The 13,493-nt window shown below is 59.5% G+C and overlaps 1 protein-coding gene across 7 annotated transcripts in view; it reads left to right on the forward strand.

Annotated features, from left to right (window-relative positions):
* The window catches only part of RGS12 (regulator of G protein signaling 12), a 97,084-nt gene extending 83,695 nt beyond the window's left edge, over positions 1 to 13,389 (forward strand). For 2 of the 7 annotated variants that reach the window (XM_063107570.1, XM_063107576.1), the window contains 4 exons: positions 1,113 to 1,209; positions 2,974 to 3,044; positions 3,418 to 3,571; positions 5,033 to 6,606. In XM_063107570.1, coding sequence (XP_062963640.1) covers positions 1,113 to 1,209; positions 2,974 to 3,044; positions 3,418 to 3,571; positions 5,033 to 5,574 — 864 coding nt within the window. In that variant the 3' untranslated portion in view covers positions 5,575 to 6,606. Of the gene's footprint in view, positions 1 to 1,112; positions 1,227 to 2,964; positions 3,045 to 3,417; positions 3,572 to 5,032; positions 6,607 to 13,162 lie in introns of those variants that run through there. The other 5 variants (XM_063107569.1, XM_063107571.1, XM_063107575.1 and 2 more) reach the window with 5 other exon arrangements.
* The last annotated feature ends 104 nt before the right edge of the window (positions 13,390 to 13,493 follow it).

Here is a 13,493-nt window from a genome sequence, read left to right on the forward strand (position 1 = left end):
CAGGCCTGGCTGGCCTCCAGATGTGCCCTCTACTCCTGCTCTACTGAGACCCTGAGTAATTGCTCCGCCCCTCCTCGCCTCAGTGTCCCTTTCTGTAGAAGGGCTAGTCCTGGTCGTGTGCCCATGGGGTTGTTGTGGGACTTGCAGTATGGGAGGGCTGGCTTTTTCTTGGCCTCTTCTGCGACCCTCTTCAGTGAGTTTTGTGGGCCCACCAACATCCAGGAATGCATGAGTGATGCGGACCCCGTTAGCAGGTCGCCCACGGCTTCAGCCAGCAGGTAGCCGTGCTCCTGCTGCTCAGCAGGCTCTACTGCGGCTCCCAGCTACAAGCGTGCCCTGGCCTGGCCCTGCCCTGCCTGCTGCAGGAGCCTGTGGTCATGCCGAGTCTGGCATGAGGTCACTTCTCCTGACTGACAGGGAATTTAAAATGCTAAACTACAAGTTCACATTTCTTGTTTTGAACTGTGATTGAGGTCCATGAATAGCAAGATTGTGTACCAAAGGAGAAGAGAGCTCCCCACAGAGCAGGAGCTCTGGTTCTGTAGCTAACGATACTTCGTTTGGATCTTGCACCTGTTCCTAAAATTCTCTCACTGCTTCCTTATTTACAAATGGGAACATTTTGCTCTCAATAGTCACCTAACAGTGTTCGAGGGCAGCAGAAGGATTTTTAGGTAAACCATTATCCCAGTCGTGAGCAACATTGAGAACTTTATGCCGACTTAAATTACTCTGAGTATTTTTACACCTATTTGATATTAAATTTGTGGGTTATGGTGTTTTCAGTGCTGTATTTACCCAGTGCTGTTCTGCCCCGGGTCTTTGATTCTGCACAGAGTAGGCCAGCAGAGAGAGCTGCCCTTGCAGATCTTTAGGTGCCGGCATGCCGCAGGCCTGGAATGCCTGTTCCTCCATGTCAGGAATCTGGCCAGGCCCCAAGCCCTTTGTGTGGGACCCACGTGCGTTGGCTGGACAGCTCTGATCCCAGGGCCTGCTGGTGTGTGATTCTGTCAAGCCCTGGACAGTCTTGCTCTCGGTGGCTAGATCACACGTAACTATCCCAGAAAGTGCCAATCTTGGTAAATTATTCAGTGTACCATCTCTGCCTCTAGAGTGGAGAGAAGGAGCCCCTGGACCTTGGTGCCCCTATATCCAGTCTGGATGGACAGCGGGTCATCTTGGAGGAGAAGGACCCTTCCAGAGGAAAAGGTGAGCGTGACCGGCATGTCACCCTGATCCTCCAGCCTCCGAGCCCTGCAGCCTGGTGTTGAGTACCTGCTGTCTTGTAACTGACAGACAAATGGCCTCCACTGGGGTTGGGGCCTCACTGGGGCTGGTCACCCCTGCATGGTAGAGTTTGACCCTTAATGCAGTGTTTCTCAAACTGGGTGTCTAGGGGCTAAGACCAGTCCAGCCCTCCTTGTGGAGGAGGAACCAGGACTGGAAGAATAAGGACCTTGACCTCCCAGAGTGTCTGCTCAGCTGTAAAAAGGGGTGATGGTCCCTGGCCCAGCCACTTCTAGGATTGCCCGGAGGCACTCATGTGCCCACGTGTCAGAGCATTTTAACTAGAAAGTGCTCGAAAGTGCCCTCTTCTTGGGAGGCCTTTGCATCACCTAACAATAGGGAAACAGGGACCCCAAGGGCCCATGGCAGCCCAGTCTGGGCCTACTGGTCCTTTGTCCAGTGTCCTGATCTGGTGCCCGTCCCTCTGGGCACAAAACAGGAGGTGAGGATGGTTGGCTGACTATGCTCCGCCCAGAAGGAGCTGTGGCTGTGGACTCAGTCAATGTGCCAGTTTTGTGGCTCATTGCGTGTGGTGAGTCTGGTGGGTTACAGAGCTATTGCCCCCACGGGCCTCGGTTGCCACAGTCCTGCCCTGGGAAGCTGGGGTCCGCACAGCTTGGAGCCTTGCACTGGGCCAGTGCACGCCAAGCTGTGCTCCAGGGCACTTGCGTCAGAACCCGTGTGGAAGGGTTCAGAGCAGGGGGCGAAGGTCCTGTTTTAGCTGCCACTGTGGGCTGGCAGCAGTGTCTCCCTGAAGACTGTCCAGGTGCAGGGACAGTAGGAAGTATGTCCCCTGGAGAGAGCTTTCTGGAAACCCACCTGTGGCTAACCTGGTGGAGAAGATCCTTCTCCTTCATAAGGAGCTACTTCAGGCAGTGCTGGGCCTTGTTCTTTTCGGCACTTCGGCCCAGGAGGGTTTCAGCCCAGATGGTTTCTGAGGGCTGGTTCCGAGGCACACAGCACAGAGCGTGGTGTTCAGGCAGAAGCCACTGCTGTGGCCCTTGGGGTTCCAGTCCCTGCTTCCCCTCCCCGCTTCCTCAGAGGGGAGACCCCTCCTTCCACTCTCCCTCTGCTCTAGGGAAGGCTGCGCTGTCACCCCAGGCCGGTAGCCAGGCAGGCTGAGCGTGTGCGGCCCAAGCAGGGTGGCCCGCAGGGTCAGGTCTGCTGAGCTTCCACCCGGTGGCTGTTTGTGCACGAGCCCTGCGGAGGGCCAGAGTGTGCAGCATGATCGCCACCCTCTAGTTGTGGAGAGGTGGTCTTAGCCTGTTAGTGCTGCCGAGGCCCCGACGGGGGGCAAAGGCCGGATTTGAAAACATGTAATAAACGTGAGACTGCTCTGCTTCCTAAAAAACATTCATGCCAACTAGCATATGGCACGAGCCTTTCAACACCACTCTTCCAAAAGTCTCCAGTTAAATTTTTGGAGAAACCGCTGGGCCTAGCATCACCGTCACACAGTGGCATGTCCCGCCCCAAAGGGCAGCGGCGGGAGCAGGGGCCTTGGGTCTGCACTGGGCAGGGGCCGCGCCTCCGTTACCTGGCATGGGTCAGTGTCGGGTAGCAGCACCATTTGGCTTCTCTGCAGCTTTGCTCTCGAGACAAGAAACAGGTTCTGCTCACCTGCTCAGATGGATTTGTGGTGCACTGTGATGATAAAGCTCATCTCACTATGTTTGATATCCACAGATAAACAGAAAGGGGCACCAGTGAGGCAGAGCACAGCTGTAAGCTCTAGCTCCAGAAGTCACTCGGCCACGGTAATCCCCTCACGCCTCGCCCGCTCGGCCCCCTGCTCCGCTCAGTGCAGCGCCACCTGCTCTGCCGTGGCGCCCTGGCCCTGGGCCCCCATGTGCCTTTGGGGGTTTCTCCTCAGTTCCCTCTGGCGTCTGGCCCCCACCTAGCTGTGAACGGCCAGCTCTCGGCTTTCTTCCCTCCTGTGGTGGGGGCGGTTGTGCCTTGAATGCTGCTCTTGTTTGTAATCTTCATTGTTGTGGTTGACGTTTCTGCAGTGCATGTGAATTCTATGTCAGTGCAATCTGTGTTTCATAGATCCTGTCTGTCTACACCTGATGAATTGTGTACTGTCCTGTGTTGAAACGAAAGTAGACTTTGACTTTCCTTCCAATGCAGGGAGAGGAAAGAACACTAGGCAAGTCTAATTCTATTAAAATAAGAGGAGAAAATGGAAAAAATGCTAGGGATCCCCGGCTTTCAAAGAGAGAAGAATCTATTGCAAAGATTGGGAAAAAAAAAAATCAGAGAATTAATTTGGACGAAGCAGAGGGTATGTGTACTTTTTAAAACTTCCACACTTTTTAGTAAATGCACTGTCAGTTTAGTAAATGCACTGTCAGCACCATCATTAAAATCTACTGTGACCTAATGACATCCAGGTGACCTCAGTTGCTGTCATGCCAAGGACGTGCTCCTCCCTGGTCAGTCTGTGGGCTGCTGGTATCACCTTTGCAACCCCCAGTTTTCAGGCTGAGCACCGGGCCTCCTGGGGAGTCAGGGAGCCCCCCGAGACAGCAGCCCTGTCTGCTGAGGTGCCGCAGGTCCTGCAGCTTCAGCCTGTCCTCTCCTGGCCCGCCGCCTGTCGTCAGTCAGGGTCCCCAGCTTGGTGGAGTCACAGTTAGTGTTGAAGAGTCCGCAGGCCTGAGGGTCCTCCTCAGGCAGAGCTGGAGCCAGGTGAGGGCCACGGGGCCTTGTTGGTCATGGGAGGCCCGGACGAAGGTCAGCCTGAAAGACGTGCCCGGGAGACAGAGGGAGAGGCGAGCCCTTTAGTGAAACTTCGTTTTCTTCCAAAAGCTTCTAACAAAGAGAAGCCTTGACAGCAGAGTCAGACAAACAGCTGTCACTGTGACCTGAACTTTAGTCCAGGCAGTGCTGGCTAGTTGCCGTCCTGGCCCAGCTCACTATGGAGTCCACTTCACAGTAAAACCACAGTACACGCCGCCTACAGCCCTTGATGTCCCCGAGCAGAAGTGAAACACACCCCTTCTTTGGAGCTTCTGTGTTTCTGAGAACCGTTAAAATCTGAGATTTTGGATTCCTCGTAGTTGTTTTAACACTCAGAGTATAATTTAAATACTACAGAAATCTCAGTTTTAGGCACATCTACTTTGAATGATCTTCTTGAGTTAGATAAAAAAAAACCCAGCACGGGTAAGAAAAGCATTCTGAAGCAGTCCTGGAAGAAGCAGGTCCTGGGCAGGCGGCAGCCCCAGGGGTCCCTGTCCTTCCCCGGGAGGTGTGGCGCTTCAGGTGGGAGCGAGTCCTCACGCTGCCTCCTCTCACACAGGCCTGAGAGGTGGTGTCCCCAAGAGGCAGTGCAGCCGGGACTCCCGGGCCTGTCGTGCCTCAGACCTCGTCCTAATAGGGGAGCCAGACTCAAGTATAAAAGGGCCCTGGGTGTTAAATGTAAAAACTGGGCCAAAGCACAGGCCGGCGCCCTCCTGGAATGCCATCGGCGCCCCGCCGTGCTGGCTCCGGGGCGTCGTTTTTCCAAGTGTGTACCTCACACGCTTTAACTTTCAGGGAGGTAGCCAGCTATTGCAGGCTCCTGAGAACAGTTGTTCTGTGGCTGAAGACAGCATAGAGTAAAGCCGCCCCTCCTTGGCCTGCCACCGTCAGTGCAAGGGAGTAGGACAGCCCGTGATGGGAGCTCTCCAGATAGAATTTTCTGCTGTGGCGTGCATCCACACGACTCTCTAATACATGATCGATGTGGGTTTTCTTCCACTAGAGTTTTTTGAGCTCATTTCCAAAGCTCAGAGCAACAGAGCAGACGACCAGCGTGGGCTGCTGAGGAAGGAAGACCTGGTGCTGCCGGAGTTTCTTCGCTTGCCCCCTGGTCCCACAGAACACGCCCTCGCCACCCCGGCTGCAGCCGTGGGAGGTAGGGGGAGAATCGCCACGAGTGTGATGTGGGAGCCAGCCCAGGACTGCAGCGACAGCTCGGCCACCAGCCCTGGCTCAGCCACCAGCCCTGGCTCGGCCCACAGCCCTCCCGGGATGGCCCCGCCCAGGCAGGAGCCTCCCAACGGGCCCTTCCACGCCCCCTTGCCCCCTGCCCCCCCCACACAGGAGGGTGCCGCGCAGGTCTGGAGGAGGCAGCCATGGGCAGCAGAGGCCGGGGGCGTCCAGACTGTGGAGGAGGAGCACGTGGCCGACCTGACCCTGGTGGGGGAGGGGGACATCAGCAGCCCCAACAGCACACTGCTGCCGCCACCCTCCAGCCCCCAGGACACACCGGGACCTCTGAGACCAGGTACCTCCCAATTCTGACCCCCACACCTTTGGCTCCGTCCAGCTCTGCTGCCCCTCAGCGTGGTCCACGTGGTTTTTAATAGACAAGAGCAGCTTTGTCGGTGGGCTGCCCTCAGGCCACCACTCGTTCAACGAGGCACTTCCATGGGATTCTCCTCCCCAGTACTGTGTTGTGGTTTCCTCTGCCTTTTCTGAAAGGAGGGGCTCAGGTGGCAGCCAAGGTCAGCTTTGCCAGGATGGGTCACTGAGGGCCCAGAGCAGGTGCACTGGCACCGTGTGCTCTCACAGGGCTGATGAGGGAGCAGCGCTGCCCCCACATTCCTAATGCCACTGAGCAAGACCTGGCAGGTTATGAAAACCTGGATAGCTAGCACCTTCTGTGTTTTAGTCTCAAGACTAAAAAAAAATAGTTTTTGGAGCAAGAAAGTAAAGGCCCTCTGACCTGTAGCAGAAGGCCAGGGTTCTGCTGCAGGAGGGTGTTAGGACCATGTCGTGAAAGCCACTTCAGTGCTGTCCCTGACTGCACATGTGTCTCAGGTGGCTCTCAGGTGCAGCCGTGACATTTCGTGTGTGTGAATGTGGATAGTGGGGACTGGCGGCAGTAACCTTCCCTTGAGACACAGGTGTTAGACACTGAAGCGAGGCTCCCCAGCAGCAGCCATGGGGAAGGTGTTTCCAGGACCCTGTTGGTGTGTGTCACACAGAGCTCGCCCAGCGGCGTGTGGGCACCAGTTATGATCTGCCACTGGGGGGACGAGAACACCCCTCTTTGCTCAGAGTCCTGTTGCAGGATCAGGTCTTGTTGGGCCTATAGCTTGGACCTGGTTGGGGGGCACGGATTTGCATTGCTCCACTACATTCTGTATTCCTGTACATAGCTGGGCACTGTGGAGGGCATGCGCAGGGTGGGCTGGGCTCCCTGTGCCCTTCCCAGTGAGGTGCCGCAGCATCTGCACGCATGCGCGGGCCGTGCGGGCTCCCACCGCGGCCTCAACCTCCCTTTCTGCTCTTTTCTGTAGATACCTGTGTGTACTTTCCACCTGTGTTTTGAGTCTGTTCTTCCGAGGGTAATAAACTCTAAATCTCATCACTGACTGGTTTAAAACTCTTTTCTTTTTCATTTAAAAATTTGTTTCCGCTTTAGAAAACTATACTCATGGGTATATTTTAATCTAGGGGAAACAATACACATCTTTAGGAAATTAAATGGGTTTATGTTAATATACTGGCTTTTAAAAAATATATCATTCACTCAACAAAATCCTAGAGCACCTTGTACACACCCGCCAAACACAGTTACACACCAGGGCAGTCACAGATGTTCCACTGGGAGCGGGCTCACCGGCTCGGCCTGGGGACAGAGATAGGGGTGCACCTCCATCTGAGGCAGCCCAGTGGGCGCTCTCCTTCCTTGGGGTGCTCAGGACAGAAGACCTGGCTGAAGCCGAGGTCAGCTGGCCGGGCTCGCTGGTGAGCCTGCACCCCGGCCCTGCCAGCTCTGGGCTGCTGGTGCTGGCTCTGCCTACCACATATGTGGCCTGTCAGGTGGGGGGGCACATCGGCTGCCCTGGGAGGACTAGTGTGGTTTACACATGTGAGACTCAGTTTCCCCACCAAAAAGGGCCTGGCCAAGTGACCTCTGCTGTGGCACCAGCCTTGTAGGAAGCAAGTCCTCCCTGCACCCTGGCAAGCTGCTCCTTACTGCCACTGGCCAGGACCAGTTCCAGGGCCCCAGAAGTTCCCCAACCCCCAGGGAGAGGGGGACCCTGAACCCTTGGTGCTCAGGCTCTGTCCTGGCAGGGGGAGGGTAGCAGGGTCTTTGGCCAAAGGTGTGTGTCCCTGGCGTCTCTGGACAGCTGCAGGTGCCATTGACCTGCCCCGTCCTCCTGGAGGTGATAGCCCCAGTCTGCTGGGAGGGCCTCAGGATGGAAATTCCTTTGTGCAGCCCACTTTCTGAAAACCCATAGTTAGGCTCCAGCAGGGATTCTCTAGATTGGCAATTCCATGTTGCATAAGCCTGGCTCGGTTGCCTGTGCATGGTGGTCCCTTGGCCGACGGGTGTCTTCCACACCCCCTGGCCACAGTGCGCCTGCACTGAACACCAGCACGCACTTCTCTGGGTCTGGAAGTTCAGATTTCATCCAGTTACTCTAACAGATCCTGACTGTTGCCATGTGCCATGACATATTTCTTAGTGACACGGTGGCCACTGTGGACCCACTGACCAGGGTGAGAAATAGAATGTGTGAGTGCAGCCAGGCTTGCCCTCCAGCCACGGCCAGCATGGGGGTGGCCCGCAGCATGCCCCAAAGTGGGGGGCCCTGAGAGCTGTGCTTGACCGCCTGCCTCCCACCTCAGCTCCCACGGCCGGGCAGCCCACCTGTGAGGGAGCCACTGGGGCTGGGGAGTCCGGTCCTGCAGAGCCTGAGTGACCACCTGCTGCCAAGCAGCCAGGCATGTCCTTCCTGGCCTCAGTGTTTCTGACACGTGAAGCAGAGATGTCAAATGAGAGCAGTATTGGAGCCTCTCGTGAGCGTCCAGGCGCTGAGGTGGTGTGCGTGTGGCCTGTGTCTGTGCAAACGTGCATGTGTGGGAAAGGCCAGATGGCCATCCTTGGTGGTGAAACCTTGCCTGGAGCGTCATTGTAAGCCCTGGACTGAAGCAGGAGTGCTTTGTTTTTCATCCTTGTTTGTACCAAGGAGAGGTTGTCCAAGGACCTGTGGACCCAGAACCAAGCTTTCCAATGCAAAGTGCTCCTTGAATGGCCTGGATCTCAAGACGCACCCTCTGGCTGTTTTGATAGCACTTCCTGCCTCATCCTGACCCTCACCTCTGTGGTTTCCAGCAGAGGCCAGGGCAGGGATTGCCTGGCTCTCCTGGGCCTGCAAAAAAGTGGATTTCCGCACATGGGGAGGGAGTGGTAACTGTGCCCTAAAGGACACCTTTCTCCTACTGAGGAAAATGGATTTGTGGAACTGAATTTGTGGTGAGCGCTCGGCCCGCAGCCAGTGCTGAGACAGGGTCGGCCACCTGCAGCCTGGCTCTCTAGCCGCCCTCCTCCCCTAACGACGGACAGGCAGCTGACCTGGCCCTCCTCTCCGGCCCAGCGCCTGGCCTGCCCTCACCATCTCCATGCACGGCTCATGGCTGCCCAGCCACACTGCCACCGGAGCTGGGGTGCCGGCCAAAGACAGGCTGAGCTCCCTGCCTTCCTCAGCTGACAGCTGTAGCCCCACAGGAGGCCCCCCAGGGGATGCAGGCTCTGGAGCTGCCAGCCTGGGCAAGGAACACACCTCTTGGGGAAGGGTCCTCACAAAGCCATCTAAGGGCTGGGGTCCATGGGGACAGCTCACTGGATGGGGGGCAGGGGTCGCCCAAGCCAGAAGCCTCGTGCCCCAGTGTCACAGCTGCCAGGGTCCCCAAAAGGCACATCCAGTCAGAGCCCACAGCTGGGCCTCCCACCAGCTCCCCATGCACACCCACTGAGTGGCCTTGGAACGTGGTTTCAGGGGCCATGCCCCTCCTCCTGGGGGTGAAGAGAGCCAGACCACTGCCCTTGTGTGGCAAGAGTCCCAGGAGCCTGTCTGCACTGGGCTGGCCTGGATCCTGGCACTGCCGTGGCATAGCACCTGCTGAGGCCCAGGGAAGGACACAGCCCTGCCTGGCCCCAGCTCTGCCAGAACAACACCCACCGATGAGGCCTCCTCGGCAGGTCCTGTGCAGCCCCAAGTGCCCCTCAAGTCTATGAGGAGAGACAGTGGGCACCTACAGGTGGCACCTTTTGGGGGCAGAAAGCCCAGCCCTTTCCAGGCACAAATGCAGCTCAGATTCCCTCCTCCAATGATGGGGGGTTTGGGGGATCCTGGCTTTCTCGGGGACATAGCCCCTGGGGCCTCTCGAGCCCCTTCTCCCCAGAGTGGGTCCTAGTGCCAAGTGGACCTCCACGGTGAGCACCATGTCCTGCTGATGCCGGAGGCCCTGCACCTGCCCAAGCCCTGCTTCCAGGCCCCAGCCCAGGTTGTGACAACTCTGTCTTCCAGCTGCTCCCACCATACGCCCAACCTCAGCTGCTCACCCTCAGCTGCCCACCTCGCCTGCAGCCTATCTCAGAGTGGAAGCCTCAGGCCTGCAGGTGGCCCCCCCGCATCCCCTCTCCCTGGCCTCCGCAGTCCCAAGCCTCTCTAGTCCCTGGCTCCCCATGCACCACACTGGGTGCCTGCGGGGTGTGCATGTTTTTGAGCTGCCACAGTCCTGATGCCTGGTAAATATTTGCTGAATGAGGAACCTTAATCCGGTGCCACCCCATCACAGACAGCCATGGTCCCGGGCTGGGGACCTGTGTGGAGGGGGCGACCTTGGGAGTCAGAGCCGGAACCAGAGCTTTGTCGGGGGCTCCCCCGTCAGCAGGTGCTCTCGGGCCTCGGGGATACCTGCAGAGAGGGCTGCAGTGGGGAGGCCTGGGGCGGCCGGAGGCCAGTGGCAGACGGCAGGGTCCCTGGCCTGTGTCCCCTCTGCTGCCCTGCACTCTGTGTTTCCTCAATCTCCTCATGCTCTTGAGCTTGAGAGGTGCTGGGGAGGCTTTGCAGGGGAGGTGGCAGGACCAGGCCTCGGGAAAGGCTCAGAGGTGGAAACCAAGCTTCGGAGGACAGAGTGTCCTCCTCAGGGCAGGAAGGGCCGAGGGGCAGGCAGCTGGGGCTGGACACTGAGGGGAGCTGGGGAGATGACGGAGGGGGTCAGCCCTGTTCCCCGCGGCCCTGCCCAGCCAGTGTGGCCAGGGGCTCAGTGCTCCTGCTACCCCCACGATGAGGGCCCTGACTCGACAGTGGCTTTCCCAGGATGTGGAGCCTTGAGGTCCAGGGCAGGGGGTGGGGGGCTTGAGCTCTGCTGGCCCAGGTCCAGCCCAGAGCAGACGGCAGAGGCTGGTGCTGGGAACGGTAGTGGGTGAGTGAAAGGGTCCTACGGGGCGAGGGCAGCGGCGAGGGCTGACCACAGGCAGAGGGAGGGTTTCAGGCTCCTGCCAAGGGGCTCGCATGGTTTGGATCCTGGTAGAGGCTCCAGCAGGGAGGGCCTGACAGCGTGGAGTCAGAACCAACAGAGAGACTGGTCACCGTGGGGCAGGAGCCGAGATCCTGGCGCATGCAGCCTGTGTCTGGGGCACTAGGGCCTGAGTGAGCTGGCACCAGGAGCAAGACCAGGCAGCGGGGCCCTACGGAGACAGCCGGAGCTCAATGGGGCACAGGCCCTGCCTGGGGAACGCTGAGGGAGCCTCAGAGGCCAGGCAGGCCCTGGCACGCAGGCCATGCCACTGAGTCACGGTGCTCAGGAGAGCGAGTCTGGGCTGGGCGGGCAGGAAGGATGACGTGCACATCCTTGGCCCTTCCCCAGAAGCAGGTGACCCACCCCATCCTGAGACACTGGGCTGCCCGGGGAACAGAGGGGCTGGCCAGGGACAGCGGGGCTCCCAGAACCAAATGAAAGCTCTAGGTCAATGCCCACGATGGTGACCCATGATCGGGGGCAAACTCCTGCCTCTCCCCACACCTCATCACCTCCTGGCCCTGCAGCCTGGCATTTGGAGCCATGGGGACCTGGTGACAAGAAGGGGACTGGTGGAGCTGCCCCCTGGCCACCACGTGGGGGCAAGGCCGGACTCCAGCCGGCCCTAGCAGAATGTTTGCTGTGTGACTAGAAGACTAACTGGGAGAAGCTTCTAGTGTCGGCCTCTCCATGTGGACCCAGTGGCAGCTTGGGCGGCATCTCCGCCGGATGTGCCCAGATAGGATGCCGTGGCCCGGCAGCGCCCCTCTGGGCCTTGCCATGTGCTGGCGGGTGCCCTGGCGCTGACGTGTCGTTGGGCTGGGCTGAGCGCCTCCTCCTGCCACCTCGGCCTGCCTGCCAGCGTGGGCTGGGTGCCCGGCGGGTCGCCCCACGTCTCCCACAGGCTGGGACTTGCTCCTTGATGCCTTGTGGAAGCAGCTTCTGAAGCTTGAGGCTGAGGTGGGGTGGGGGACTTCAGGGCCATGGCATGTGTGACGAATCTCCCCCTAGTCCCCACTCCTCTGGTCAGTGCTGTCACCTCCATGTGACAGATGGGAGAAAGAGCCGTGGGGGGGAAGGCTTGCCTGGGCCCCGGGTGGTCAGGGGGCTCCGTGGCAGCTGAGACGGACCCCGGATAGAATCATGAGCACCTGCTGGAGGCCCTGTGCTGGTCCCTGGGGACTCCACCCTGGCAAAGGATCTAGAAGCTTCCAGGGCACTTTTGGGCATCTGGGAACTCCAGGAGTTGAGTGGGGATTGGAGTCAGAGGTGGGGCCAATGTCACTGAGCAGCCCAGAGGAAGGGCCTCAGCAAGGGGGGTGGGGACCGTGGGTGGAGTGGAGGGCGCATGGCTGGAGGTGCTGTTGACACCACGAGCCCGGGGGGACCCTGAGTTTGTGAGGGTGAGGACATGGCCCCAGGCAGGTGACTGCCAAGAGGCCGGGATAGGGGGAGCAGCGGCGTCTGAGTGCGGGACTGAGGTCTGTGGGTGGAGGCGGCTTGTCCTCCCGGGAGGGCCTTTCCCGAGGGTCCAGCCCAGCCTGGAGCCACCCCACCCCAGTGTGTGTCCCAAGCCCAGGCAGGGGCGCCAACTCAACCTGGGCCCCTGGGCCTGAGGGGAGCCGTGCCATGGCCCCTCCAGGAGGGACTGGGGGCTGTTCCTGAGCTCAGTGCGGGGAAGGAGGGGCGTGGGGTGCTGGGGTGGGGGGTGGTTCTTGTGGACACGGCCCCCCCACTCTGCTTTCCAGAGGCCGGCTGGGTCCCAGTGCACTGTCCTGGAGCCCTCTAGGGGCCTGAGACCCCAGCCCTTGCCTCTCCCTCCATTTCCTCTGCCACCACAGCCCCCACCTGGGACAGAGGGACCTGGATGGGACACCACGTCCTTGTTTCCACATCATAAACCCTGTGCTGGACACACCCAACCCCTCCCCACTCACAGCTCCATCAGGGCTATTGGGAGCCCAGTCCAGTGGGGGACGGGTGTCCACATGTCACCGGGGAAGAGGAGGAGGTGGCAGGAGCAAGGCTGAGAAGAGCGTCGTGGGCAGAGGGGACAGCATGTGCAAAGGCTGGGAGTGAGAACAGGATGAGCGCCCCTGGTAGGTGCTGGGCGGGGGGCCCCGGTGCTGAGGGGGTGGGACATGATGGTGACCTGGCGCGTACTTGGAGGAGGGCCGTGTGTGTGCGTGACCACGATGCACCACAGCCCCGGTGACCCTGACATGAGTGGCCCCAGGGCAGGGGCTGCCAGGGCTCACCACCTAGCACCCCCGGGCCCCCACTTGACCCCTGGACCAGCCTCTCGTGACTCAGGGCAAGGCCCCCCGCACGCTGCCTACGCTATCACTGAAGAGCCCCAGATGCAGGTGGCTTGCTTAGCCAGAGGTGGCTGTCTGAGGACCGGGTGCCAAGGCTGGAGGTTGGCTGCCTCCAGAATGGGTTTGGGGTGTTTCAGAAAGCCCTCCCCAGCCAAGGGCCATGTGAGGGCCAGCGGGGGTGGGGGGGTGTCACAGAAGCAAAGCCCAGCACTGGGCAGACAGTGACAGCCTCTCTTTTCTCCCTGTGGCAGGAGGTGGGGCCCATGGCAGTCGAGGCCTCCTGGCCAGCAGCATCATTGACGTGGATCTCGTCGCTGGCTTGGAGTTGGGGCCTTGTGGCAGCGTCCTGGGGGCACGGTTGGGCCCCAGCAGGTTGAGGGCTGGTGGGCCCCCCCTGTCAGGCCTCCCCAGCCTGAGCCCTGTTCCAGGCAAGCCTGCCAAGCCCAAGGCCAGCACACACCATGCCACCTTCGTCTGAAGCCACCCTCCTGACCCCGTGTCCAAGCTGCTGTCTCCTGCGGACACGTGTCGAGGCCTGTGATCTCCTGGGGCAGCCCACGTTGCTCTCAAGGGAAGTGTCCT

Source organism: Cynocephalus volans, chromosome 9 (assembly GCF_027409185.1).
Source record: "Cynocephalus volans isolate mCynVol1 chromosome 9, mCynVol1.pri, whole genome shotgun sequence".
NCBI lineage: Eukaryota > Metazoa > Chordata > Mammalia > Dermoptera > Cynocephalidae > Cynocephalus > Cynocephalus volans.